The 26,731-nt window shown below is 50.0% G+C and overlaps 1 protein-coding gene across 3 annotated transcripts in view; it reads left to right on the top strand.

The window, feature by feature from the left end:
- Nucleotides 1-26,731, top strand: part of SDK1 (sidekick cell adhesion molecule 1) — a 919,553-nt gene that overhangs the window by 800,710 nt on the left and 92,112 nt on the right. For all 3 annotated transcript variants that reach the window (XM_058569383.1, XM_058569382.1, XM_058569384.1), the window contains 5 exons: nt 5,277-5,392; nt 6,921-7,110; nt 9,231-9,329; nt 22,388-22,582; nt 25,457-25,658. In XM_058569383.1, coding sequence (XP_058425366.1) covers nt 5,277-5,392; nt 6,921-7,110; nt 9,231-9,329; nt 22,388-22,582; nt 25,457-25,658 — 802 coding nt within the window. The remainder of the gene's footprint in view (nt 1-5,276; nt 5,393-6,920; nt 7,111-9,230; nt 9,330-22,387; nt 22,583-25,456; nt 25,659-26,731) is intronic.

Genomic DNA, 26,731 nt, shown 5'->3' with positions numbered 1-26,731 from the left:
TCCAGATGTTTTCTTCTAACCCTGTTCCCTATAGACAGTCTTGTATCATCTCCTTCACAATAACTCTGAAGAGACTTTCTTGAGCAATGTTGTTGTTTATTTTTGTAGGGATTGCTATCTTTTAATTAATATTGAGGTATAGATTTTGTATCTAAAAAAACAGCATAGTGTGTTTGTTTTTGTCTTGGTTGACAAAAACCAACACAAAGATATGTATGTATGGCTCGAGGAGAAGCACGTGTGGCCCTGCAGGACTACTGGATGCATTTCAGCATCGTCATGTTCATCATTCACTTGTTAACAAAGTTTTTGATCTAGAGGAAGAATTGTTCTTACAACTTAGGCTTTGCTTTGTCAGCTATCCCATTCTTTCTTCTTTTGAGGATTATGGCTTACAGAAAATCATTTTTTAGTTTTTTCTTAAAGGTATGTTCATTTAGAAATTTTGGTTCAACACTTATCTCCCTGAGAAGAAAAGAAGAGCTTTGGTTCAGCAGGTGTTTTCATCATAAATTGAATAATAGGGTTATTGACCTTCATTTCATGATGTGGATAATTCAGACTTCAGATTTTTTTGTGTGTGTGAGGAAGATCAGCCCTGAGCTAACATCCGTGCTAATCCTCCTCTTTTTGCTGAGGAAGACCGGCTCTGAGCTAACGTCTATTGCCAATCCTCCTCCTTTTTTTTTTCCCCCCAAAGCCCCAGTAGATAGTTGTATGTCATAGTTGCATATCCTTCTAGTTGCTGTATGTGGGACGCGGCCTCAGCATGGCCAGAGAAGCGGTGCGTCAGTGCATGCCCAGGATCCGAACCCGGGCTGCCAGTAGCGGAGCATGTGCACTTAACTGCTAAGCCACGGGGCCCAGCCCATGACTTCAGATATTTTTAATGCTAGAAGAGTGGGCTCCTCGGGACCCCTCTTGGGCTGATCTCTCCTCTAGGGGTACTGGTGCTCAAATGTTGGTCCCCTCCACCTGGCACATTCTCTGGCACCCCTCCAGTGTTTCTGGTCCTGTAGGGCTTTGGTACCTCCACCTCTGAATGGAGCTTCCAGTACCTTCTGCTATAGGAAGCTCCTTGCCTATGACCAGCAAGCCCCTCCCAGGTGTAGCAGTTCTGATGTCTTGCCTTCCCTGGTTCTGCTGAAGTTGGACACACACATTCCTCAGCGGAGAAATCCGCTCCCTCAGGAAACTGATCCTGCCGGGCACTGCTTGGCATTTTGAGGTGTGGGCGGAGAGTTGGGGGAGGTAGGAGAGCATGAAGGGATTTCCAGGGCCAGTGGTAGAGGAGAATAAAACTGCAGACTCATGTCTGGAGTAAAGCATCACCTCAGGGAAGATGACTGTACCTTGGTACTTAAAAATAGCATCGTATAAAGGTGTGCTGAAAACTAGTGTTGGAAGCATGGGCAGAACATTTTGAACAACTACTGTTTTGGAGTGTGATCCAACTGGTTTCATGACATCTTATGATTTATTGTGATATAAGGATAAATGAGGCCTTAAGAACCAAAAGAGACTGCATGAGGAGGAGCAGCCAACTGAGCAGTGAGAAATGCTGGAGAGGAAAGAGAACAAATGGAGAAGGAAAAATAAGTGCTTTAAACGGTCTTGCTTTTAATGAAAGTAGAATTTCTAAGACGGTCTCAAGACTTAAGATGTCAGGTTGGAAAAGGAGTTGAATCTACCTCAAAATAGATAATGGGTAAGATTTTTCTTTTTCAAATCTTAAAAACATAAATACTTGGTAACTAAATGGCAGATTTTATACTGGTGGAACTGGCATCAGCTGAAATTTTAACCCTGAACACTGCCATTTTCTCTGCCTTTCTCCTCGTTAGCGGCCCAGCCGTGTTGTAAGCGCCGTGTCTGAGTGGCTACAGTTTCCAGGTTGCCCTCCTTCTTCCGGGACGCAGATGGCCCTCCAGTAAATGGGTGCACATATTACACATGGCAGAAAATCAGCTAGTACCGGTAGATCTGTATGAGAATTGGGCACTCACTGTTTCAAAGTAAGTTACACGCAGGAAACAGTTAAGAGGAGGTGGATCAGTTGTGTGGCTATGACAGTGGCCTGTCTTTTTACAGACAGGAACAGAGGTTTTAGAACATAGCACTAATACATTCAGCATACAGTATGTTTGGTGTTCTCATCTTATTCTAGATAAAGTCAGAAAATAAAGTCAGGGAATTGTAGGCTTACATTTTCTTTCAATGATAGTGACTACTTTAATTCATGGTTGATTCAAGGCACCAGTTTATCACTCATTTTTTAGTGAAGTAAGCATATATGTAAGCAGTTTGCTGGTAACTGCCATGGTGGAATTTAAGACACCCCTTGGGGGCCCCGTGGGAGACACAGGGAACATGAATGAGTGCTGTGGAACCACCGCTGGAAGGCACTGGGGACACAGAGAGTGGCATGTGTGACAAGCATCCTTCCCTTTCAGGGAGGAAACTTAAAATTATAAATATTCTTTTTCTGTGACACTTAACTGCTCAAACAAATTATAATTATTTTGTTGAATGACTGAATAACTGGAAGAATGACTCTCAACTGACATATTTGGGAATAAAAACTGTATCTCCCAGGTGCAGGCTGACCAGCATTCTCTCTCTCCAGAAATACAAGGAGGGTGCCTATGCTTTGTAGTAACAGGCATGACCAGGTGTCTTTGCTGTTTTACGGGCACACTGGCTGACCTGCACGGCAGCCGATCTAATGCCTGTGTTCTGAAGAAGGTCAGCACAGTAAGGAGAGAACGGGAGAGGGAGAAGCCGCTGCCTCCTGGGCTGTCAAGGCAGGGAAGTCGCCTTTTCTTGGGGCTGGCAGCTGAGGTCTTTGCCCTTCAGCATGCCCTCCATGACTTCCCCCTCTGGGGGCGCTGACACCCCCACCCCAGGCTCAGTGTTTCCCCAGCATCTTGTCCTGTTAAGGCTGCGACTTCGTGTTCTGTCCCTCGCCTTTGTCCACAGAATCTCCTGGTGTGGTAGTGACCCGGTCAAGCTTACCAAATAACCTAACAGCACTTCTTCCACCACTCGCATCAATCCTGGCACTTTTTCTTAAAGACTGTATTAGTTTCCGAGAGCTGCTGTAACAAAGTACCCCAAGCTGAGTGGCTTAAAACAATAGAAATTTATTCTCTCCAAGTTCTGGAGGCCGGAAGTTCAAGACCAAGGTGTCAGCAGGGCTGTGCTCCCTCTGAAGGTGCTAGAGGAGGATCTGTTCCAGGCCTCTCTCCTGGTTTCTTGTGGTTCCTTGGCTTGTGGCAGCGTAACTCCAGTCTTCCCATGCCATTCTCCCTGCGTACGTGTCTGTCTCTTCATGTGGTGTTCTTCTTATAAGGACCCCAGTCATATTCAATTAGGGGCCCAGTGTCCTCCACTATGACCTCATCTGAACTAATTACATCTGCAACAACCCTATTTCCAAATAAGGTTACATTCTGAGGTATCAGGATTAAGTCTCCAACATATGATTTTTTGGGGAGACACAATTCAACCCATAACAAATACCAAATCACTTTGGTGTAGAAAATCTGTGGATCAAACGTCGGAGAGCAGTTTTACTGTGCAAACCCACATCACTTTCTGTAATTCAGACTAACTGACCAACAGCTACCTTCACAGTCTCTTTGCTACAAGGAGAAAGTACTTATGAATGGGTGAATGAATGGGTCTGTGGATGGAGGGTAGAGAAAGCCCCCTGCTTGGGTGTTCCTGTTTTGGAAGTGCATTCACACATCTCACAGTTCATAGAGTCCTGGTAGGCCTGCCAAGGAGAGAGGAGACTGCACTTCTGTGTGCCGGGCACTTCACGGCGTTCATCCATCCCACAGGGAGCGTGGTGAGAATACCACCGTTTCACTTTCTTCACAACACATAGCCATTGATCACCTGCTAATTGCAAAGCTGAGTGCTGGGCACCAGGATGGGGGAGAGAAGATGGGCTCAAGGACATTGGTGGGCTGGGCTTAACCATTTCACAGATGGGAAAACCAAGGCACAAAGGGATATAGCAGTTTTCCCAGGTCACACAGCTCAGGATTCTCTGAGTCTGGTCTTGCTCCAGAGCCTGTGAGCCTCTCACTTCCCTGTGTGAGCCTCAAGATCACCCAGCGTCAAGTGGCGATTTTGCCACTTAGTAGTAACCGAGGGCAGGTCACACGATCTCTCAGATCCTCCCTTGCCTCATCTGCAGGGTCGTCTTGACGGTGGAATGAGAAGGTGCCAAGTCCTATCACAGGTTACATACTCGTGAAAGGCGGTGAACTTGAAGTGTTTCACCTCCCTTTTGACTATAGTGGAGGGTGGTGTGATCTTCAGGCCACGGCTGCGGGCTGCCCTTTGCTCGGTGCCTGTTCATGAACAGTGCATCCCCCGACTTTGCTGGAGGACTCTCCAGATCCATCTTTTCCCATCATCTGAATGATGTTTAAATGAGTCCACAAAAAAATCATCAAAGCAACTTGAGATTATCTAGAATATAAAGTCCTTACTTTTAAAGTTTGTTGTCTTTATACACATTATATCTGAACCATTGCAAACATATCAAGACAAATTAGTTCAGTGACATAACGTAAACAGAAGAGAATGAAACCATTATCTTATGTGCACATGGGTCAAGAATCGCACAGCTTGCCGCCATAGGCCCATCTCATTGTAAAAAAAGTGTTCATTTAAATGGAATGTATGCAATTTCCTCCAGCCTTGGTTTCTCCATCTGTAGAACAGGGTAATAATACCTACCTCATTGGGTTATTGTGGGGATTAAATGCGGTTGTGTATCTGAAGACACTGAGCACAGGGATGTGCACATCATTGGCACGTGGTAAACCTTCCCTCCGCTTCGTGTGGACCACACATCACCTCCTCTCCAGCCCGCCTGCCCCCCTCACAAAATACCATGTTTAGAGGTGTCAGTGAACTGGAATCTGAAGGCGAGGACTTCCCATTTGAGATAAAAGTCTGCTGTTCCCACAAGTTAATATAAAATGAGACGGAGCACGTTCTCTCACTGGGCGGACTCAGGTAAAATTGAGCTCCTCAATACCCAGGATTTGTGGAATTTGTTGCTAATATTAAAGAGATTTACATTTCTGTTATACCCCTGCAGTTTAATCTGATCTCTACAAAGTACTCAGAACACATTGCTATTTCAAGGAGAACTTGATTATTTGGGTAAAAATTGGACCTTTATTGTAGGATCCTTTAGACTTTGGTGCCAATCTATTTAACTCATTTAAATCTGTTTAACTTGTTCTCTGCAGTTCCTTCAGCCGCCCCAGAAAACGTGTCAGCGGAGGCTGTCAGCTCGACCCAGATTTTACTGACGTGGGCTTCGGTACCCGAGCAAGACCAGAATGGGCTCATCCTGGGCTACAAGGTATGTGCTAAGGCGACCTTCCTTTGTTTGAGCTGTGACAATGCCATCTCATGTCACTCACCCAAACCAAGGAGCTTGTATTTTCTTCCAGATCTATACACTGACCTGTCTCATGGTTTTCCCATCAGTTGTCTCATCTAAGCCTCACTGCAGTCTGGGGACTAGGCATTGGTAGAACCTCTTAACAGAGGCCAACACAAGGCACAGATAGTAGCCAGCTACGTAAACTCTGAGCCTCTGTTTCCTCACTGGTAAATGGGACTAATAATGGTAGCAACCTCCGAGGGTTGATATGAGAATGAAGTGGGTTATTTTATAAAGTGTGCCTTGCTCGTGCTAAGTGCTAAGTGTTGTTAGATAAATGCATGCATGTCTGCCCATGTGTCATCACCACCCCATTCAGTCCTAGGCAGTGCCATCAACAGTAAGGGTCACATCCCAGCTTCTCCGGGAACCGTTTCTGAGTTTAGTCTTACGTGCATTTGCCCAGGCCCTTAAAAACCTACTTCTGTTTTTGTTCCATCACTCAGGGTGACAAGCCCGTCTCCCCCTTCTGCTCCTTAGCTCACCGCCCCCAAGCAGCAGAATGAATGGTCCTGGATCTGGCCAGCAAGCCTACGCTTGTCCCATGCGCTGCTGCACAGATTTCCAGCCTGTCTCCTCTGTACTTTCCACAATTTAGATCCCTATTCTGTTTTTCCCACCTGTTTTCATGGCTGCCTCTCCCTGGGCATTCTCATCGCTCCCTTCTGGCTCCATCAGACATCGTGATCCCATTAGACATGGCGATCCCACTAGACACAGCGATCCCATTGAGTGGGTTCAGTGAGCAAAACTCCACCACATACCTGGGTCCTGGAGAAAAATGCTTCCTGTGTTATTTCCAAAATCCTCCCTGATGACCCCCTTCTTTTACAGCCTTCAGAGTCACTAGTCTTAGGGACCAGTTCAGAGAGGGTGAGCTTCGAGTGGGGAATCAGGAAATAAGGAGGAGCAGGCGGGGAGTGGAGGAGAGCATCTCAGGATGGCTGTGTCTGCAGCGTGGGCAGCAGCAAATAGGCCAGGGGGCCTGCAGCCTTAGGTCAGGTGGAGAACAGCAGCTCTTCCCAGGCAGGAATCCAATTTCCCTATAAGCTGGGAAACAGAGTGAGCTGCTGGCTGCTTTGTGGGAAGCAGAATGTCTGTGTTCATACTTGAGTCCTCGTTTCAGTGGCTGTTTCTGGCGTGGCTGCCATTGGATGCCTCAGATCTTGCAAATTATGGCCAGGCAGCCAACTTGCCCAGCCATTGGCTGGGTCATGACTCCAGCTCCCCTTCTACTGTGGAGTACAATCACTTCCTCGCCATCCTTCCCCTAAATGCCAGCGTATATAAATTAGATCCCCAGGCCTTCCACACAGCTGTCCTGGGGGAGAGAACACAGTTGGCTTGTCCTTGCCTTGTGGTTGTGAGCCCCCCGTGCCCACTGAGGCCCCTTCCTAGCACGCTGCAACCCTCTGACCACTGCACTTGTGTGTTGATAATTCAGATTCTGTTCCGGGCCAAAGATCTGGATCCTGAGCCCAGAAGTCACGTCGTGCGAGGGAACCACACGCAGTCGGCGCTCCTGGCGGGGCTGCGGAAGTTCGTGCTATACGAGCTCCAGGTGCTGGCGTTCACCCGCATCGGGAATGGGGTGCCCAGCTCGCCCCTCATCCTCGAGCGGACCAAAGATGACGGTACGCCCACGGTTTGTGCCTTGCTGTCTCCCTGGTTTGCTTTAACACTCCAAACAGTTGGGATGGTTGTCATTTTTAACTTGATTTTGACATTACTTTTTTTTTCTTTTTTCGGTTGAGAAAAACAAAACAAAATTGTTTTTCAGTCAGTGAGAGTTTATATGGCCAATTTCAGCCTGGAGTGAATTTTTACAGCCTAATTATGAACCTATGCAGAATTTCCATCATAACTCTGCTGTAGGCAGTGCCATAAAGGCCGGGCGGGCTGGGGCCGTAAACTGTAAGGCCGCTGCTCTCGGTGGTGTCTGCACAAATCTGCTATAAGCACCCACCCCAACCTGTGCGCCCCGATTCTCTCTGTGCTGCCTGCTCTTGTCGTTTGCATAATAAGAGATAATTAGAAGTTCCCATATAGAGTGTGGGGTGTTCGGGGCTTCCAGGGAGCCCGGATCCTCGTGTTTCCAGGCCTCAATAAGAAGTGCGTCTTGGCAGCTTTGTTTCTATGGACGTCTAAATCATCAGTAAATATGGTCTGCCACTTCGCAGACGTCAAACACTTAAAGGTTAGCTCCTTTACATTTTCATTATTAGATAGACTATGACAAACATGTCAGGGGGAAAAGTACTGAGCTTCCGCCAAAAACCACCTCAGGGGTCAGAAGCGTCTGACAGAAAGGAAACAACCGTAGATTTTCTTAAGCATCTTTACTGACGTAACTAAATTAGCCCCCAAACGGACTCCAAGTGCTGAGTTGAAACTTTCTGTTTTACTCCAAGATAGCACCACGGCTGGGCCTCACCTCAGTGAGACGAAAGAGCCCGGCAAATTGTTTTGTTGGTCCTGCCCTGAACACAGAATCTCAGGGCGGATGGGTATCGGAGAGGGGAAATGTGACCTGAAGGTTGTTCCTTTGCAGAACTATATGAAGCTATAGTGTGTCCCAGGTTACACAAATGAACGTAAAAGGGGCGTTTTAGAAACTGTTCCTCAATTATAGTTGTGTCTTCCTAGAGTGTAGGTTGGCAAGTCACAGAATGATTTTTCCTCTTCTCTCTCGGTCCTAATGTGAACATGTTTTTCTTCCCCCTCATTTCAGTGTGATCCAAATGGTCAGCCTTGGGCATGGCACAGGGAACGGTGCCACGCAAGACTGACGTCAGAGTTTGCGTATTTTCAAATTGGTCCTGGCCTATGAGCCCCGTGGCCTCCTTCTTACATTTATTTTACTCAAACACAGGAGTCGTAACACATGTTTAAAATTTAAAATACTGTTCTCAGCTTAATAGCTAGAGGCAGAATTCAACATCCCTGGAATGACTGTAACACACATTTTATTTTTGCGTTGATTGTTCCATGCCCATTGCCTCTTGCCTGGGAATCAATCAGTTATTGAGTTCCAACAAGAAAATTCTGATACTGGCCACACACTTACTCACCTGTCCATTTAAGTAAATACATTTTGCGAGGGCTATGACCTTATTAGTCAATGGCGCCACAAGATGTATCTGCCTTTTTAATTATTGGTGCGCTGTACCACACGGAAGAATTATTATATGCATTTGTGAGCATCAACTCTTAATTTTCTAGGACAATGCAGGAGAGGAGTAGTGTGCGTAAGAGAAAAATCATTGATTATACACATTTTGTTTTGTCCCCTTATAACCTCTATGTAGAGTTGGGAGGGACCTTAGGCCATCTCATCTATCTAACACCTGCTTTGCAGATGTCAAGCCCAGGAAAGAAATCAGCTCAGATGGTGAAATCTTTACTCTCAACTTGGTGTACACTCTGCGATGCCATTTAGCGACTGGTCTGCCAGCTTCACGCGACTTACACTCACAGGACTCCCAGCAGAGTTTACGAGCACTGCTTTCAAAACTTGGAAAGCAGATGAGCTGAATTCAAAATAAGGTCTTTTCTCAAAGTGGTTAGGGAGCCACACAGACCCAGTTAGATTCCAAAAGGCATTTGCCCAAAACTTCGAGTGTTTCACCCGTGAACAGTGTCGTGCATGGTAGTGACTGTGCTGGCTAGCCCACAGAATCCTATGCAACCTTGTCATGTGCCTAGATAACATCGTAAGGTTACCTGGATCACGAGTTGATTTTTTTCCCTTCAGCCCCAGGCCCGCCGGTGAGGCTCGTGTTCCCGGAAGTGAGACTCACATCTGTGCGGATTGTGTGGCAGCCGCCGGAGGAGCCCAACGGCGTTATTCTGGGTAAGCAAGCGGCAGTGGTTCAAGAGTTCACAGTTCAGAGAGAAATAACAATTAGGTGGATTTCATCTCTTTTTATTAGATGTCTAAGAGGTTAAAAAAAAAATCCTGTCTACAGCAGCCTGGCGTTTTCTGAACTGAGAGATGGTGGACCCAAACCTCTGCTGTTTGTGAGCTGTGTGCTAACGTTTGCTTGCAGATAGAAATTTACATTTTGTTAACCCAGAATTTCTTTCATGTGTTCATGGTTCGCAGCAATACCATCTGTAATTGACCTTCCCTTCAGCTCAGAAATAAGTAGGCTATTTTGATGTGTATTTGGAAAACAACAGGCTAGTTTTTCACAGAAGATATAGACCTGGGCTCTGCTCCCAAGTTTCTAGAAACATCTTTCTTCTGCTACAGGGCTTTCACCTAATCCTTTTAAGAAGTTTCCGGAATGAATTGTATGCCTTAGGTCCCAGGGAAATTGTTTACTTTTCACTTTTCATTCAGAGGGGCAACTCTGATAACATTGATGAAAAGCCTTAATTTTTCCTAGTTCCCAGTTCCCCAAAGGCAGTAAATTAAAAAAAAAAAATCATCAGTTCCTTTGTGTGTTCACTCTTTCACCATGACAAACCAAGGGCCTTCTGCCAGGCATCATGTGCATAGAGGGGAGTAAGGAGTGAATGAGACATGCCCATCCTCGAGATGCTCACAGCACCATCCGGGAGAGACACAGTAATAATACAACTAGTTGGGTAATATGTTGGACATTTCCCGAAATGCCCTGCGGGCAGCTCCTCCTGGGCGAGGGGGGCCCGGTGGGTGGAAGGCTGCTTTCGGGCTGGATCTTGTGGATAAGTGGCTTCTGAAGCCTTGGCAGAAGGGAAGGGGGGTGTCCACTCAGCCTGAACAGAGTGCCTTTTACCTGTGGGAGCGTAGACAGACCCAAGACTGGACATGTAGCTGGGCCGGGCTGGGAACGGCTGGGAAGGCCCTACTCTGCCGGGGGAGGAAGTGGCCCATAGGCCCGGACTTTTAAAACTAGGCATTTTAAAGGCAAGGGCCCCTGGTATATTCTCCAGACCCAGGTCAGCACTCACATAAAGTATTTACTTAATCCTCACCCAGAGCAGACCCCCAAATGTGTTAGCTGGTGTCCTAGATGAGTTACCACAAGATTATAAATCTGAGCTTACAAATAGGTAGTGAAATTCACCACTTTTACTTGCTCTTGATGTTAGGATTCTAAGATTTGGTTTGAAAAAGGGTCCACTTCATTAAAAAAAAAAAACATTTTGAAAATCTGTGCTGAGGGAAGCAGGGAGTCACCCGAGGATTCTGAGCAGCAAAGTGACATGATCAGATTTGTCTTTTGGATGGTAACCGGGCAGCCATGAGAAGGGCCAGAGGAAAGGCAAATATTTATCAGGTACTTGCCTCGTTAAGATGGGGCCTGGGGCACTCCTGTGTCATCTCCACAGGAAGGCTGTGGCCCTCTTCCGTTTGACTCTTCCTTTCTGCGCTTCTTGGGGTTGCTAGATAGAAGTATTTTGCTTTGAGTACAGTATTTCTAAATTAGGAACTGCAGGTTCTTGCTGCTAAAATCACGACGAGCAGCCATAGAAGCCTCTGTGGACGTGGACATTTCAGATCCTGTCCAGCTTGGAGGGGATCGCAGGCACGTCTCAGGCCCTGCACTGTGAGCTCCACACCCCGGGGAGGGAAATAGCCTGCAAAAAGCAGATGGCCTCATGAGAGGGTTCCTGGAACACACACTCAGGCAGGGCCTGCCCTCACCACAGCCCCCAGGCTGCAGCCTTTTCTGGAACAAACAGGGCTAACATCTGATTACCTAGGGACGTCCCCAGCATTCTGTGAAACAGGAAACATTTTTAGAGCACAAATGTGAAATTACAACCTGTCGCTTACAGTCCCAGGAGTCTTCAAGCACCGTGTTCTCTGTGAAGAAGCAGAGCCTCCCCGGCTACTGAGGAGGGAGCCCCTGCCCTGCCCTGGGCCTTGCAGCCCTGGGCTCCAACCACCGCCTCTGTCAATGCTCTGGGCAGGTCCTGATTCTCTGGTGTCTCTGTGCTTTCACCGTAGCCATCCTGGGCTGATAAGAATCAGTTCTGACAGTAAGACTGTAGGGAGATGCGTAGGAGGAAAGTGCATTTCACATGTGTTTCTCTCTTGCCATGGACAGACCTGCACTCTGATTCTGAGGCCATGACTTTGAACTACTCATCCAAGGTCTTCCTTGCAGACATGGGGAGTTCTGGCCTCAACCAGCACTAGGAGGTTATACTTGCCTGGTCCTTTGCCAGGAAAGACCCCTTCCTAGGCCCCTCCTCTTCCTGCAAGAATCCCATGAGATGTCATCGCTACCTACGGCTCCCTCCACATACATCCCTACCTAGGTTAGGGACCTCCCCTCTGTGCTCCCCAAGCACCTGTGCCCACCATCATAGTGTGTGTCTCGCTGTCCAAATGAGACCAAAAGCTCATTTTAAAATCTTGTCACTTACTTTTAAGGGGGGGGTCTCTAACGTTTGTTTTTCTGATTATAAAAGCACCTATAAAATGATAATTCAGGCCACGGTGAAATACCATCTCACATTCATCAGATTTAGAACCATGGAGGGTTTGGTAATACCCAGTGGAGAGGAGGGTGTGGGGAAATAGCATTCTCACACTCTTGAGAGGAATGTGCGCTGGTATAGCCACTGTGGAGAACAGTCTGACATCATCTAGGAAAGGTGACACGTCGGACTCAATATCCCAGCAGTTCTCCACTTCTCGGTCTTAAACCCTAGAGAAATTCCTGCACACGGACACCAGCAGAAATGCACAAGGACATTCATTGCAGAATTGCTTTCAATAGCAGGGAAAAAAAGAACTGGAAAAAATCCAAATGTCCATCAATAAGGCAACGAAAAGGTAAATTGTGGGCTATTCACACAGCAGGAAACACTGGAACAATTAAAATAATGAATGAGATCTACACGTATCAACACGAATAAATCTCACAAATATCTGTTGAGTGAAAAAAAGCAAGTTGCAGTATGAGAATGTTTCTGTATATTTAAAAAATTCTACAGACATTACTCTCTATCACTTATGGGTGTAGTAGAAGTGTAAAAACATGGACAGGAATACACCCCAAACTGAGAACGGAGATTGCCTCTGTGCGTGTCTGTGTCCTAATCTCCTCCTCTTCTAAGGACACCAGTCCTATTGCATTAGGGCCGCCCACATGACCTCCTTGTACCTTACTTACCTCTTTAAAGACCCTGTTCCCAATACATTCACATTCTAAGGTCCTCGGGGTTGAGACTTCAACATATGAATTGGGGGGGACACAACTCAGCCATCACATGTCCTTTGACCATCTTCCTCTTGAGGATTCACCCTTTCCTTACTGATTATTAAGTGCTGTTTACGCGTTGGCAGCATCATACATACCAAGTGACGGAGCACCCTGACCATGAGGTCAGAGTCTAGGTTTCGTGCCATGACACGGGGTAAGGACATTTAGCTCCATAAATATTGACCAATATGATCATTAAGAATATTAACTGTCATATATGTTGTAAAAGTTTTCCCTTTTAATTTTGGTTATGGCGACTTTCACATACACATTACGTTTTCATGTCATCAACCTCTGTCCTCTTCGTTGTGGATCATGCAGTAGCTCCCATATGCCGACAGGCCTTTGTGGGCTGGGGTTTAAAGTGCCGCCAGGCTCCCGACAGGGCCACCGTGTTTCCTTCCGTTCTTCACCCTCCCCTCCCCACCCTGCATTTGGAGTGACGTAGCGTGAAATCCACATGGCAAGTACTCTCGGGGCACTGTGTCCACACAGGACATCATGGCAGGATTGTAGCATGTGGGGGTCAACTCGAAGATCAGCCATTCCAGGTTGCAGAGGGTAAGACGCAGAGAGAAGAGGCCGAACAGCCACATGGCCTCACCTCTCTCAGGATCTGACTCAACCAACTGTTTTCCAGAAGCATCCTCTGACAGCCCCAAGCAGCAGATTCATCTTCCCCCTGAGTCCCCAGGCAGTTATTTTCAGCGCAACTTACATGGCACAAATCACAGCAGCCTGCTTGTATTCTCTCCGTGTTTTAAACACTGCATCATGGACAGACCAAATGGCAGAGTGGGTAAGCCTGCAGACGCAGCAGCCACGCTGCCCGGGTTCTGTGCCTCAGTTTCCCCATCCATCAGAGAGGAATAACACTCTCACCTCCCCCGTAGGATTAGATGAGTTGTGCATGAGGAACTTAGAACAGTGCCTGCCACATAGGAAGTGCTCAATGAATGTCAGCTTGGATACCGTGGTTATCGGGGATATTTCATCATTTCTCTTGGACAGAGAAAGCTGGAGGCCCTTCAGGCTCCGGGGCTGGTTTCGGGCCTTCTGTATCACCTGAAGGCTGAGCCCAACACCAGTGTTTACTTCGTCTTCACCAATGGTGTGTTGCGTGGATTTGTTCTCCATCACCCTGGTTGCTGGAACAGAGGGTTCATACTGATGAGAGAGAGAGAAAAACCTAGAAAGGCAGTTTAGGGCCAGGTTACAGGATACTCCTAAGGGGTGTTGAGAAGTTTGGATTTTGATCCGTATCCCTGGGGGTCATTGTAAAATCACAGGAACCCAGGTAAGGAGAGGTTGGTATTTAAATATTCCAAGCCTTCCAACCACGGCAAAACAGATGCTAGATAAGACAGTGCTGTCTACCTCTAAGGCAGAAAACATCACATCTGAGCCTCTTTTGTTGTAATGGCATTTAGTTGTAATTGTAACAAATGTTGTCTGGGTAACCTGTCACCTGGATATTATTACAGCTAGCACACCAAATTGTAGATGCTGTAGCAGAGATGGGAAAACAATTTCTAAAGATTCAGATTGGTGTTCACAGGGGAGAAAGGAAAACATCCTTTTGCGCGACTCACTCTACATCTGCAGACCTTGAATCAATGTTCCCGCTCTGGCAGCGTGGCCTTCTGAGTACATAACCACCTCGGCAGCCCATGCTTTTGTAATCTATATCAAAACATGTTCTTGCATTTCCAAAAGAGATTAACAGCATGAGACACCGGCAGGCACCTAGAGGGAAAAACACTTGCTTATTTGCGTAAATATTTTACTGTGGAGAGCTTTTAGCATTTCTAGCCTTCCTTTGGGGGATATGGGGGGAGCCACCTGAGTCCCACGTCCCTCCCTCACTTGCCAACACTCCGCACTCCTGTAAATGCTGTTAAGTGAAAGAGATGTGTGTGCTCCTCAAACCCAGAGGGGCTGTCCGGGCCAGACGCGCCAGACCTTCCCCCACCTCACCTCCACCGGTTAGACGTCTTCCTGCCTCCCTAGGGCCTAACATTTACCTTTAGCTTATTACAAAAGGGTGTGCGAAAACACTGCTGAGGATTAGGAGCTCAACGACTAGAATCCATGTTTGCAAATGCATCATTTTCATCCACTGTTGCATTTGTCTGTTCCCAGCCCTCAAATGGATAAGCTGTAAAACCAACAAGCCACACAGCATCCGGGCTAGGTGGATGCTGGCCTCCCAGGGCGAATCAGCTGCTGTAGGTTCTCTGAACAATTAATGGGTGTTGGTGGGGGTGTTGTCATGCACACCCACCGACGGCGGCTACGAGGGGGTCAGCAGCACCATGCCCCACGCAGCCGTGGCTTCGGGAACCTGAGCATCAGGGCCTCAGTGACGTGTCACTGAGCAGGCAACTCGCAGACTGAAGCCCCTGTTTGCCCAGGAAGGACACAGTCCGTAAAAGTCTCGCGCAGACCTACGGTGTCTGTACCCAACTCTCCAGAATCGCTCTGGGCATCAGTCTATAGTCAACCCTCTGACAGAGGCAGCTGGGACTGCCCCCACCCCTCCCCCAAAGGCTTCCAGTCTTGAATCTCCTTTTTGCATCTCACATGGTGGATGGTTCTGGAACTTGTCTCATGTTGGCAGCACACACCCTTTTTCGATTCTGATTTTCCAGGCGCGCAGCGTTTCCTGCATCTTCTGGGCATGTTCAGAAACAGCTCAGGCCGCTCTTACTCCACAGTTTGAATCTTCACTTTGGATCAGTGTCACTCGTACTTGGCCTTACCCCTCCGAATGCCTGTATTATCATAATTCACCCATAACCTTAAAAATCGGGCTTCTCTTGGGCCGCATTTTATGCCTACTGTTGATGCCGCTTATCCCTTCTTTCCTAACACACAGCGCAGTCTTCTGACCTTGCATTGCTGAAATTCGACAGGCTAATGTTTCTGATCTTGCTGTAACCATAATTACGTAACTAGCCTTTTCCACTGAAACGCTCTTATCTCTCAACACTGTCCATCATTATTCTCTAAAAATGCAAGAACTAGCACTCAGCTGCTTGTTTTTGCCATTCATGTGCAGAAAAAGACTCTCTTCTATTGTCCATTGTGTCTAGGATGTTTTAAAAACATGTCAAGGTAAGATATAAGTATTAATCTTTGTGCTCAACAGACCACAGAATGGGGAACAGAGGATAGTATCCTTATTTCAGGGCAAATAATAGCAAAGTACAAATATGACTCACAGGCTGAAGGATTTTCTCTCAGTGGCTCGTTGTGGGAGCCAGATCAGAAAAAGAAAGAATAACCCAGATTTCCTGCAATTACACAAAAATGACACTGTGCTTTGCAGTTTACATACATTATCTCAGAGTCATCACCAAGGCTGTACAAGGTGGCTATGACCATCTCCTGTTACAGTGCCAAGAGCGACAGGTCAGAGGAATCCGGGATGCTTCTGCTGCAAATACCGCCTGTTCCACTTAGGCCTGGCAGCAGTGTAAGTGGCAGGTCCACACGATGGAATGTTATAGTCATTAAAACTCATGTTTCTGAACGAAAAAAATGCTTTCGATACGTGGTGAGAAGATAGCAGGATGAAACCCTGTATTTAGAGTAAAATCAGTTTTGTTTCAAATTCATACGCATAGAAAAATGATGACCAAGAAAAGTGCCTGAGACAGTAACAGTGACTGCCGGATGGTGAGGTCAGCTTGTCATCGATGCCGTGTGCGGTGTCCATTCATGGCGCCTAGCACTCGCCACCCCACAGCCCACCCTACAGCTTCCGAGGGGCCAGCCCCTGTGGCTGTGCCTGAGAGCTCCCTCTGCGATTGGGCAGGCATTTAGAGGAGCTGCCCCCCCCCCCAGCAGCCCTCACCCCAGGACTGCTGGAAGTTGGTGGGTCAACGCAGCGGCCCCCTCCACCCACCAGCTCCAGAGCTCCCAGTGGGATGGAGCATCTGGTGCCCAGAGGGGTCACTGCTTCATAGCTCACTTCTGTCACCTCCTTCCCTTCCCGTCCCACTTCTCGGCCCCTCTCTTCTGTTCCTGGGGTCGCTGTTCAGTTTGGGCTGTCTTGGAGCTGACCGACCCTCAGGACGGAGGCAGAAATACCAACAGAATGGAAAGTACCTCGTGTGGGGCAGAGCCCCCAGGCCCCTCTCCACATGCTTGTCTCTGCTTAGCTGGCTCAGTGCCCATCTCCTGGCCAGCCTGGCCAGCAGTGACTCATGGCAGGCCCATAGAACGTGACATTCAGAGTCTCCCTATCTTTGTGTCATTCACTGTCCTGGTGACATTTACCCTCCCTTGGTGTTCGGGCCTTTACAGACAGCTCTGGCGTGTGGCTTGGCTGAGGGCTGCTGTCCACTGAGGAGGGTTGGCCAGCCTGCTGCTCGCAGGGTGTCCATCCTCTTCTCAGCCTTCAAGCTGTGGCTCCAGGCCCTGCTGCAGGGCGCTTGGGCCCACCTTGCCTGACCTCCTTCCTGATGCAGGTACCCCGAAGCTCTTCAGATGGCCCCGATTTCTTTGGCCGCTTTCTGAGAGAACACGTCCGCTCCAGATGGAACCATCCATCGCCCACAGAGGTTCTGCTTCACCACTACACCTGGGTGGGAGCCCCGGCACCACGGTGTGCCTCTCGCAGTTTCTAAATGCTCTGCGATTTCTTCCACTCTTTCACAATCACCTTGAAAATATCCTGTTGAGCAGCCAAACTGTTTGCTGTTTTGTCTCCCTTTTCTTCAAATTGTCTGAATCCTATCATTTTAGAGCAGGAAGGAGCTACGGAAAACAGCAGGGCCTCCTGGGAAGAATTGGGACTCTAATGCCAACAGACCCCAGCTCTGTCCTCTGCTTATTGTGTGCCCCACCCCGCCCTGTTCTCAGGTGTAAAATGGAAACATTAATATGTGCCCCACGGACCTGTCTGAACATGACAGACCTATGAGCCTGAACTATAGAGGCGTTAATAAGTGGGGCCTGTTTTCATTATCCATAGCTAAAGGTGAGAAGCTGAGAGCCGTAATGGAGTTGAGAATCACCCAAGGTGAGAAAACACTAGGCTGGGTGGGAACCTAGGACCCTCGACATCCTACTATGTGGTCAAGGGCCTCTGAGAGAGGAAAAGGAGTGAGTGCAGAGCCATGTGAGGGAAGCCTACACAGGGTGAGGCGTGGGCAATGTCAAGGGTCACTCAGGGTTGTGCGCCAGGGGGGAAGACGGGAGGGAAGAGGTGGAGGCGCTGAGAGAAAGTAGACCCGAGCCAGCCAGGCAAGGAGAGATGGCTCTCAGGAGGCGACTAGTTCCCGTTTAATCCCCAAATTCTGTGATTACAAAGATGTGCCTTTGAACAAAATCTTGGTTTCATCGCAGGATTTTTAGCTCTAGGAACAGAATAATCTGAGCAGAGATGAAACACAATAAAGATGTAGCAATAAGGACAATATGTCTGTAATCATGTCCTGTTCCTGAAAGTGTGTGATTCCTCATGAATTCAGACATGTTAGGTGACAGGCGGTTGAATTAGTGAGGAGTCTTAACCACACACCTGACTCCAAAATATGAAGGAATGAATGAAGGGAACTAACGCTGGCTGGTGTCAGGACGCATGGAAAGTCTCACATTAATTACATGGCAGGGCCAGGCCTCTGGGGTTTGAGGATGCTTGAAGAGCGTATGATAATGATGCTGCTTTTTGTACTGGGCACAGACTGACTCTCCTCCAGCAGTCGGGTGGAGGTCAGGGTCATTACCAAGGCCTTGGCTGACCCTGGTCCTGCATGAGGCCTGCTTCAGCCTCTGCGTATGAACCATGTTCCCGGGCAGAGGGTGCTGCCATGGGAGAAAGGCCAGCTTCCACCCAAGCTTTGATCTCTCCTATGTGCCAAAAGTGCGCATCTACTGAGAGTGCACATCACTATTCACCCATAGGCCTACTCCAAGTCCCAATAATGTAGAAATAATAATACGACTCATAAAGCCAGAGGAAGATATATTGAGGAGGTCAGAGGTGATATGAGAACATTGGTTTATATAACCTTCATAGCAGTGGGGGTCAAAAGATGTGGTGCAGAATTAATAAATCAGATAACAGAGATATAAATGTATTTAAAAGTATAAAGGCACATACTCAGAGAAATACTAACAATAATATAACTAATCAAAGCTGTGTGACAGCAGAGGCAGAGGTAAGAAGAAGGGGAAGTGTGCTGATTCACCATCGTTCACAGTGAGGAGTCAATAGATGCTGTCCAGCGAATGAGAGGATTGAGTAAACTGCATAAATTGTCACTCTCAGGGTTAAGTACTAGAAGAACCAAAAACAGATGATAAACCTTCAAAGGATCAGAAGGGGAAAGAGACGTCTGACAAAGCAGATGCAACCACAGAGATATTAACAAGCAGAGTGAGGACAGGACAGGATGCATAATGTGCTACAGTGGGTATAAAAGAAGAGCGTGTCCCCGTAAACATTTTTATGTTTCCGTAGTGTTAGATTCTCGCCAGAAGGATACACAAGACAGAAACTAGCACCCTTGCCTGCCCAAGCAGAGGGGTCTGGGAGGCGTGCAGGCAGGGTGTACGAGACTATTTATCTGACACTTGTGTACTATTTTTGAGCCATGTGAATGTAATGCAATTCCAAAAGTAATAATAAAACATTTTAATGTAACATTTTAATGCCTTTAAAAACAAAAAAAAGGCAGCTTAAGCCTAGAAGTTTTCCAAGATGTATATTAATTCCATGACAAGAGACGCTGTTCCCAGCCAGAGGACAGCCGGCCAGCGACACTGGAGTTAGAGGAGTTCCCCTGGCCCCCAAGGAAGCAGGAGGTTGTTGGGTGACACATGCATAAAGGAGGAGCCACTGTCACGCGGTACCTGCTCTGTACCTGGCTCAGGGCAGAGCGCACACTATACTCAATGAATGAGACGAGGCCTGAGGAAGCTGGGGGTCCCTCCTAGAGTGAAGGATCCGTCCCCAGATCCTAAGGGGCCCAGTGGGAGCTTGATCTGCTTCTGTCTGCTCAAGTCCCTGTGCTGCCTATGGCTGGCGGAGCTGCCGGCCCTCAGGCATCTGCGGAGCCATCCCAGCATCATGCCTGGGTGAGGACCAGAGGCCCTCGGAAGGAAATCCTGTGGAGGCTGCATGTGGTCACGACAGAGAGACGGCCAGAACATCAGGCAGAGGGGCTACGGGGGGGCAGCATCATGTGGCTATAGAGGGTGGAGAACTGGCTCTGGTTATTATTTGGTAATAATATTACAACCCAGAGTGACCGTGCGTGAATGCTCTGCCTGGGCCCGGTCCTTACGGCCATCACCTCCTGCTGTTAGCCAGCAGCCCTCCCGTGACGCGTTTCTTGTTGTTCTCCCCTGTCAGAGTCTAACACACTGAGATCAGAGAGGCCACGTCACTTGTTCACAGTCACAGAGCAAAGACTTTGCAGAGCCTGGACTGCAGCCCAGTATGTGCACTGCTGAATCGTGTGCTTGTCAGGCCCGGCACACTGTTTTCTCTTGGGAAATAGGCTCCTATGTGGTGGGCATCCGGGGACACACTGTCCAGAGTAACCAGGATCTAGCAAGGGGGCTCTCCCTCTGCTGGAAGATTGGGGTGGATGTTTTCTCTTCATGGAAACAGTATGACTCGGTGGAAAGTGAAGGCTTTGGAGCCAGACAGACTCAGAGTCCTAGTCCTGGCTCTTCTGGTTACTTCCTTTGTGACCTCAAGCAGACTGCTTACCCTCTCTGAGCTTTACTGCTTCATGGCAGAGTGAGGATGCATACAGTACCTGGTGGGACCGTTGCAAGGGCTCAGAGGGGTAAGGGCTGTCGGGAGTTCAGCAGGAAGAGCTCCAGCGTGGTGGCTGCAGTGACTAGGTTGTCCTCATTTTCAGGATGCTAGATGTCCAGGGGTCTCAGAAGGGTCAGGCTAGGGTTCCCTTTGCACCTGAACTCCAGACTGCTACCCTGCGACTAGGCAAGGGAGAGAAAGGTGGGAGGGAAGGTCCAGAAGAAGAGCTGGCTGCACATCTCTGGGCTGCCTGTCAATGGTCGGTGAATGGGGAAGGGCAGGCATCTAGCAGGACACCCTGGCCAGAGGCCCAACGCTAACCGGGCCACATCCAGGAAGCCCGGGGATAGCTGGTCATCATGGTGGGGAGATGAGACCATCAGAGGCAGAGCAGCAGCTATGACAGCAAGTCAGGGGCCAGAGTTCAGGGTCCTACAGCCACCCGGGCCTACTAATGGCAGTCACTGTAGCCAGGGCAGGGTATGCAGTCCCCCAGTCTGTGTGTGATGATAGTGACAAGCAGTGGTTAGGGGCTTAATGCTAGCATTCACTCGACATCTGACCCCATGGAATTGTCCTCCTGGCCTCCCAGGTGGTGGGCGGGGAGAGGTTCCGTATATAGTTGGGCAGGTGACGATGTGCAGGAGCTGGGAAGATGCTGGTGAGCTCGGTCCCAAAGAACGTGGGAGAAGGAAGACAAGGAGCAGAGGCGTTTCCCCGGAGTCGGGAAGATGGAGGGTGGACAGGCAAGGTGTGTTGGATTACCAAGGCCCTGTCACCAAGGCTTCATCTCTGCAAGTGGCTGTCCCTCCTCCAGGAGGACAGCATTCAGCTCTGCTGGCCTGGCCCCCCACAAGTCCCTTGTTTAACTTGGTACATTTGGCTGTCATTAATGTTTGTGGATGTCACAGCACCCACCACTTCTGGTTTAAATCAGCAGAAACGCAGCAGCTGGACCACAGTTGTGTGTGAGCCTAAAAGGAGGCTTCACATGTTGTGTCCGAGCTGGGTCTCAGAGTTGGCACTGCCTCTTCAGAGCGGGCAGAGGGGGCCTTGGAGTGGCCTGGGTGGAGAGGTTTGATCAACCATAAACCCTTGATAATCAAGGAACTCTGAGCGACGTTCAGAGCAGCGGAGCCCTCCCTGAACTGAGTAATAAGCACCCTCCTGCCTCCTTGCCGGGAGAAGGATTATTTAAAGTGGAGCCCCCCGCTCAGAGCCACCACGATGGGGCATCCAGGGGGAGTGAGAACAGAGGAGGGGCAGGAGCGCGGGGCTGAGAGGAGGGAATGGGCGTGCGCCGTGCATCAGCGCCGTTCTGGAAGCTGGGGATCTGCAGGCAGGCAGGGAAGATGAGAGAGGAAGGACGAGTAACAGCAGTGAGAGCCAACTGGTGCTCCGCGGCCGTCACGCCCCCACAGGCCACGCTGTTGGAGAAGGGTGCCTTTTAAAGAACTTTCTGATGGGAGGCCCTGCCCTGGGCCCAGGCGAGGAGAAGAGCAAGATCCTGGACAGGGGTGGAGGAGGGACAGAGAAAGCGCTGAGCACTCGGCCGCACCCCGTCAGAAATACTTGCGGGTTCCTGTGGTGTGCTCTCTGCCTGCCAGTGGCCGCAGGGAAGAGGAGATTGTTTTCACATCTTGCTCCTGTAAAGGATGAAGAGGGGACAAGTGTAGTGGGGGGCCAGCACTCTGAGGCCCTCCGTTCATCACGGAGGTCGCGACTTTCCTCTCCACGGGCACCACGTCTGCCTCTCAGACTCCTGAGAGGTGCTGGCCGGGGAAGAAGGAAATAGCAAAGAAACAAGAAACAAACGGCTGTCTGGGTTCCCAGTGCAGGAGTGATTATGGGGTGGCGGGAAGCGGGGGATTGCCCCGTGTGACTGAAGGAATGCTGATGGAGCCGCCCTCTGTGCCCCACTCGCAGGGTACCAGATTGCCTACCGCCTGTCCAGCAGCAGCCCCAACACCTTCACCACGGTGGAGGTCGGCGCCACGGTGCGGCAGTTCACAGCCACTGAGCTGGCCCCGGAGTCGGCATACATCTTCAGGCTGTCCGCCAAGACGAGGCAGGGCTGGGGGGAGCCTCTGGAGGCCACCGTCATCACCACTGAGAAGAGAGGTGAGACCTGAGGCTGTGGTTCCCTGACACGGTCAGTAGGGGGAGGAGAGATGGGCTCAAATGGGAGCCGTGAACATGGAGGGCATGCAGCCTCCTCCGTCAGGCCAAGTGCTCTGCCCTGTGGGTGGCTGCGGGAACTGAGGGTTTATGAAGCACCCACTGAGCCATACCTGGAGCTGGGCATGTTACCATAGCGTGTCTACGTAGCCCAACGTTTACCACATGCCTCTGCTCTCAGAGAGTCATGATTGTCCAGGTTTAAAGATAGAGACGCGGTTCAGAGAGGTTGTGTAACTGGCCCAGGGTTGCACAGAGTCATCGTGTTTGAGGGCAAGCTCCCTTAAGGCAGACACCTGGTCTCTGATGCCACATCCCCAGTTGAGCAGACACTCAATAAAGATGTTTTCTACCTAGCCATCCTAGAAAGAAGTGTCTTTATGGACAGCCCTTCTGCTCCAAGCACTGAGTGAGTGCTAAATGAATATTATCTTGATTTATCCTAACCAAAGCCCAGGGAGGAACGTGTTGTGTGTGCCAATTCTACAGACGAGGAAGTTGAGGCCCAGACAGGTCTAGTCCTGTGCGCAGAACACACAGCTGTGGGGCTGAGATGTGGAGGCTCTCAGCAGACCCCATGGCCCACTCTCCCCGCAGAAGTCTGCTGTGGTCTCCTGGGCACATCCTCAGCCTCGCTCTGGAATCTGCTTCAGCAGGCTCCCTCCTCCAGGGCCATTGCTGTGGGGCCTCTTACATAAGCAGCTTTGGCTCCAACTCCAGGTTCTGAGGTCATGGCCAGACCCAGAGATCCTGGGGAAAATGACAACCTGAAGGAGCTTGCTGGCACAGCTGACGGGAACCGCTGGGAGCAGATGGCCTGTCCTACCTCCCTTCTGAGAGTCAGTACGTGCCCAGGCTCTGGAGCTGTGTGACCTTAGGCAAAGCCCTTCTCCTCTCTGGGCCGTGGCACCGACCTGTAGCATTTATGTGAAGCTCTCAGAGCAGGGAACCCCTGAGAATGTGTGCCACTTGCTGTCAGCATTGTCATCAGAGCTCCCCTGGGGGCAGAGCGGGCACAATCCATGAGCTCACTAAATGTGAGCTGGGCCATTGCTGCCTTTGTGACATTCTGTTACAAGATGGAGAGTAGACAATGTAAGGGAGCCATGAGTTGAACCCAGAGTGCTTGAAAAACAATTCGAAGGGCAGATCTTAAATCTAGAAAGTGAGAGGAAAAGGAGACTGACGTGTCCTGAGCGCTCACTACATTCTGATCATCTTTGAGGAACGTGGTCAGGCCACGTCGAGGGAGTGTCGAGGGAGCAGCCAGGGCCCTGCCTTCCTCCCAAAGGGGCCCAGAGCAGCTGGCCTTGGCCCTGGCCTTCCTGCTCAGAGTTGATGCAACCCCATAGGAACCTCCAGCACTTTCTAAAGTAGAGGGAAAGAGACGGGTTTGCCTTGACTTAAAAAGATCCGGGTTGGGGGCCGGCCCGGTGGTGTGCTGGTTGAGTGCGCATGCTCCGCTGCAGTGGCCCGGGGTTCGCAGGTTCGGATCCCGGGTGCGCACTGACGCACCACTTGTCAGGCCATGGTGTGGTGGTGTCCCATATAAAGTGGAGGAAGATGGGCACGGATGTTAGCCCAGGGCCAATCTTCTTCAGCAAAAAGAGGAGGATTGGCGTTGGATGTTACCTCAGGGCCGATCTTCCTCAGCAAAAAAGAGGAGGATTGGCATGGGATGTTAGCTCAGGGCTGATATTACTTACAAAAAAAAAAGAAAAAAAGATCTGGGTGGAAGTATTAACATGAGTGCCCTTTAGGAGGCATCCTGCTGCTAATGGGGATGGGGCCCACGCCCCCCCAGGCCCCCCATCCCACCCCATACACCCCCACTTCACTCTGCCTCCCAACCCTCTCCCCCATACCACCTGCACCACCTGCCCCGCCTGATTCTCGGGCCCATAGAGTTGAGGAGATTTCCACCAGGGCCCGCAGATCCTCAGTCCTTGTAGCTCGCAGAGAGGGAGCCTAGGAGAGCTTTGCCAATCGCCAATATGTCCAGGAGGGGGCCTTTGAAGCAGGAGAGGGGACTGGGGGCTATCGCTGGGGGCGAGGAGAAATCCTGTGGCCAAAGTGTGTGCTGAAAGAGAGGAGTGCTGAAGAAGTGAGGTGGAAGGACTCCTCACAGGCCCCACCACGGCGCCGGCAATCAATTGGTGCTTTATTACAAGCCACACATTTTAATCAGAATCAATAATCTTCATGATAAACAATTAAACAATGATTCCTCCCCCTATGGAGTTTCTCTACTGAAATCGATGGGGTGAGGAGATGCTGCGATGGCAAAAGAAGCCGGGCACTGGCCCGTGCATTCCCCATCCCCATGGCCGCAGGCCCAGAGTGGCCAGTGATGCCCGAGGCACTCGCCCAAGGAAGACTGAGCTCGATGCTGTAAAGTCTCAGGCTCAGGCTGACTTGCACGGAAAGGAAATCAGTGTCAAAGATGCACTGAGCCCAGAATCAGAAAGAAAGAGAGCAGGGACCTGGAGGTGCTCAGGAGAGCTAGGTGTCACTCAGAGATGCCTGCACTCGATGGCACGGTGGGTGGGGGAGCACGTGATGGTGCACCTCTGTCTGTCTGTCTGTCTCTGCTCTGAGGGTGGAGCATTCTGGGAGCAAGCAAGGGTCTCCAATCCGATCTAAGCTGAGGCCCATCCAAAGGCAGCTGTAAGAGAGCCCCACGTCCCGGTGAAACCAGATTCTCCGATCCATGCGGCAGCTCTCACGGGCACAGTGCACCACGGTCCATTTCACGGGGAGCCTTTCCTGGAAGAGCAGCCTCTCACGTGTCTCTGTTCTGTCCTCGTTTGGTTGCAGAGCGGCCAGCGCCCCCCAGAGAGCTCCTGGTGCCCCAGGCGGAAGTGACCGCTCGCAGCCTCCAGCTCCAGTGGGTCCCAGGCAGTGACGGGGCCTCCCCCATCCGGTACTTCACCGTGCAGGTGCGAGAGCTGCCCAGGGGAGAGTGGCAGACCTACTCCTCATCCATCAGCCATGAGGCCACAGCCTGTGAGGTCGAAAGGTACTGGAGAGTCAGGAGGACCCTCTCCCCGGGAACGGGGGCCCTGCTCCTTAGGGTGCCTGCCCCGGGCCTCCCCAGCTGGCTCCTGCCCACAGGGTAGGGAGTCTGTATGGTCCTCCACGGAGATGCACTACTGAGAGCTCATGTCTCTTCTTCTAATCGACATTCCCCATCCCAGGGACCCGGGATTTCTGCATCCTGGAGCCCACTTCCACAGGCCCACCCAGGCATCTTCCTCAGTCTGTCCTCCCAAGCATGCCTGGCACAACTGGTTTGTGCACCCGAGGTGATTGATGAGGCATAGATGATGGGGACAGTGAGCCTAGAAGTGTGGGCATCCCTGAGAGGCTGAGCTGGGGAGGGGAGAGGGATGGGGAAGGGGTGGGCCCAGCCACTGATGTCACAGGGCCTGGAGAGTCATCCCTTCTCTTTGTGCTCACTCTCCAAGCCAGCAAGGCAGATAGATTCCACCTCAGTGCTGTCATTTGTTAGTGATGGCTGATAGGGAAATGGGAGGGGTGAGCCCACAGAACAAGAGGAGAACCCACCATTTATTCGGTTGTTTAGGAAACCACTAGGCATGAGAGGGAGGGGAGTGCTGACAGTTGCAGCCAAGCTCTCTGCATGCACGACCTCCTTTGATCCTTTTGCAGTCCCACCCCTCCTTACCATGAGGAGACTGAGGCTGGGAGAGGTAAGTGAACTGCCAGGATCACACAGACCTAACAGGCTACATGGAGGGCCTGAGAAGTGACCTCAGGTCCTACATGCTCACTGCCGGCCCTGGGCTACCCTGCTCCGTCTACCCTATGGAAGCCCCCGGTCTGTTAGGTTGGCGGGCCTGCCTGGGGAGACTGGCATGGGCATCTTCACTGAACTTCTCATCTGGCTCTGATTTTAGTCACTTTCCGTTAAGTTCACACTCTGGGATGTGAGGAGGGGCTACTAAATAGTGAGTCCCACCGTTTCTGTGGGGTCTAGAACCCTCACCAACCTTATAGGAGGATAGAGAAGGCTGAGACCGTGGTTTCCCAGGCTGGCCAAGGTTCCTCTCATATTTCAGACTCAAGCAC

Source organism: Diceros bicornis, chromosome 26 (assembly GCF_020826845.1).
Source record: "Diceros bicornis minor isolate mBicDic1 chromosome 26, mDicBic1.mat.cur, whole genome shotgun sequence".
NCBI lineage: Eukaryota > Metazoa > Chordata > Mammalia > Perissodactyla > Rhinocerotidae > Diceros > Diceros bicornis.
Note: the sequence above shows the minus strand (reverse complement) of the source record. Positions and strands in the feature narration are given on the sequence as shown.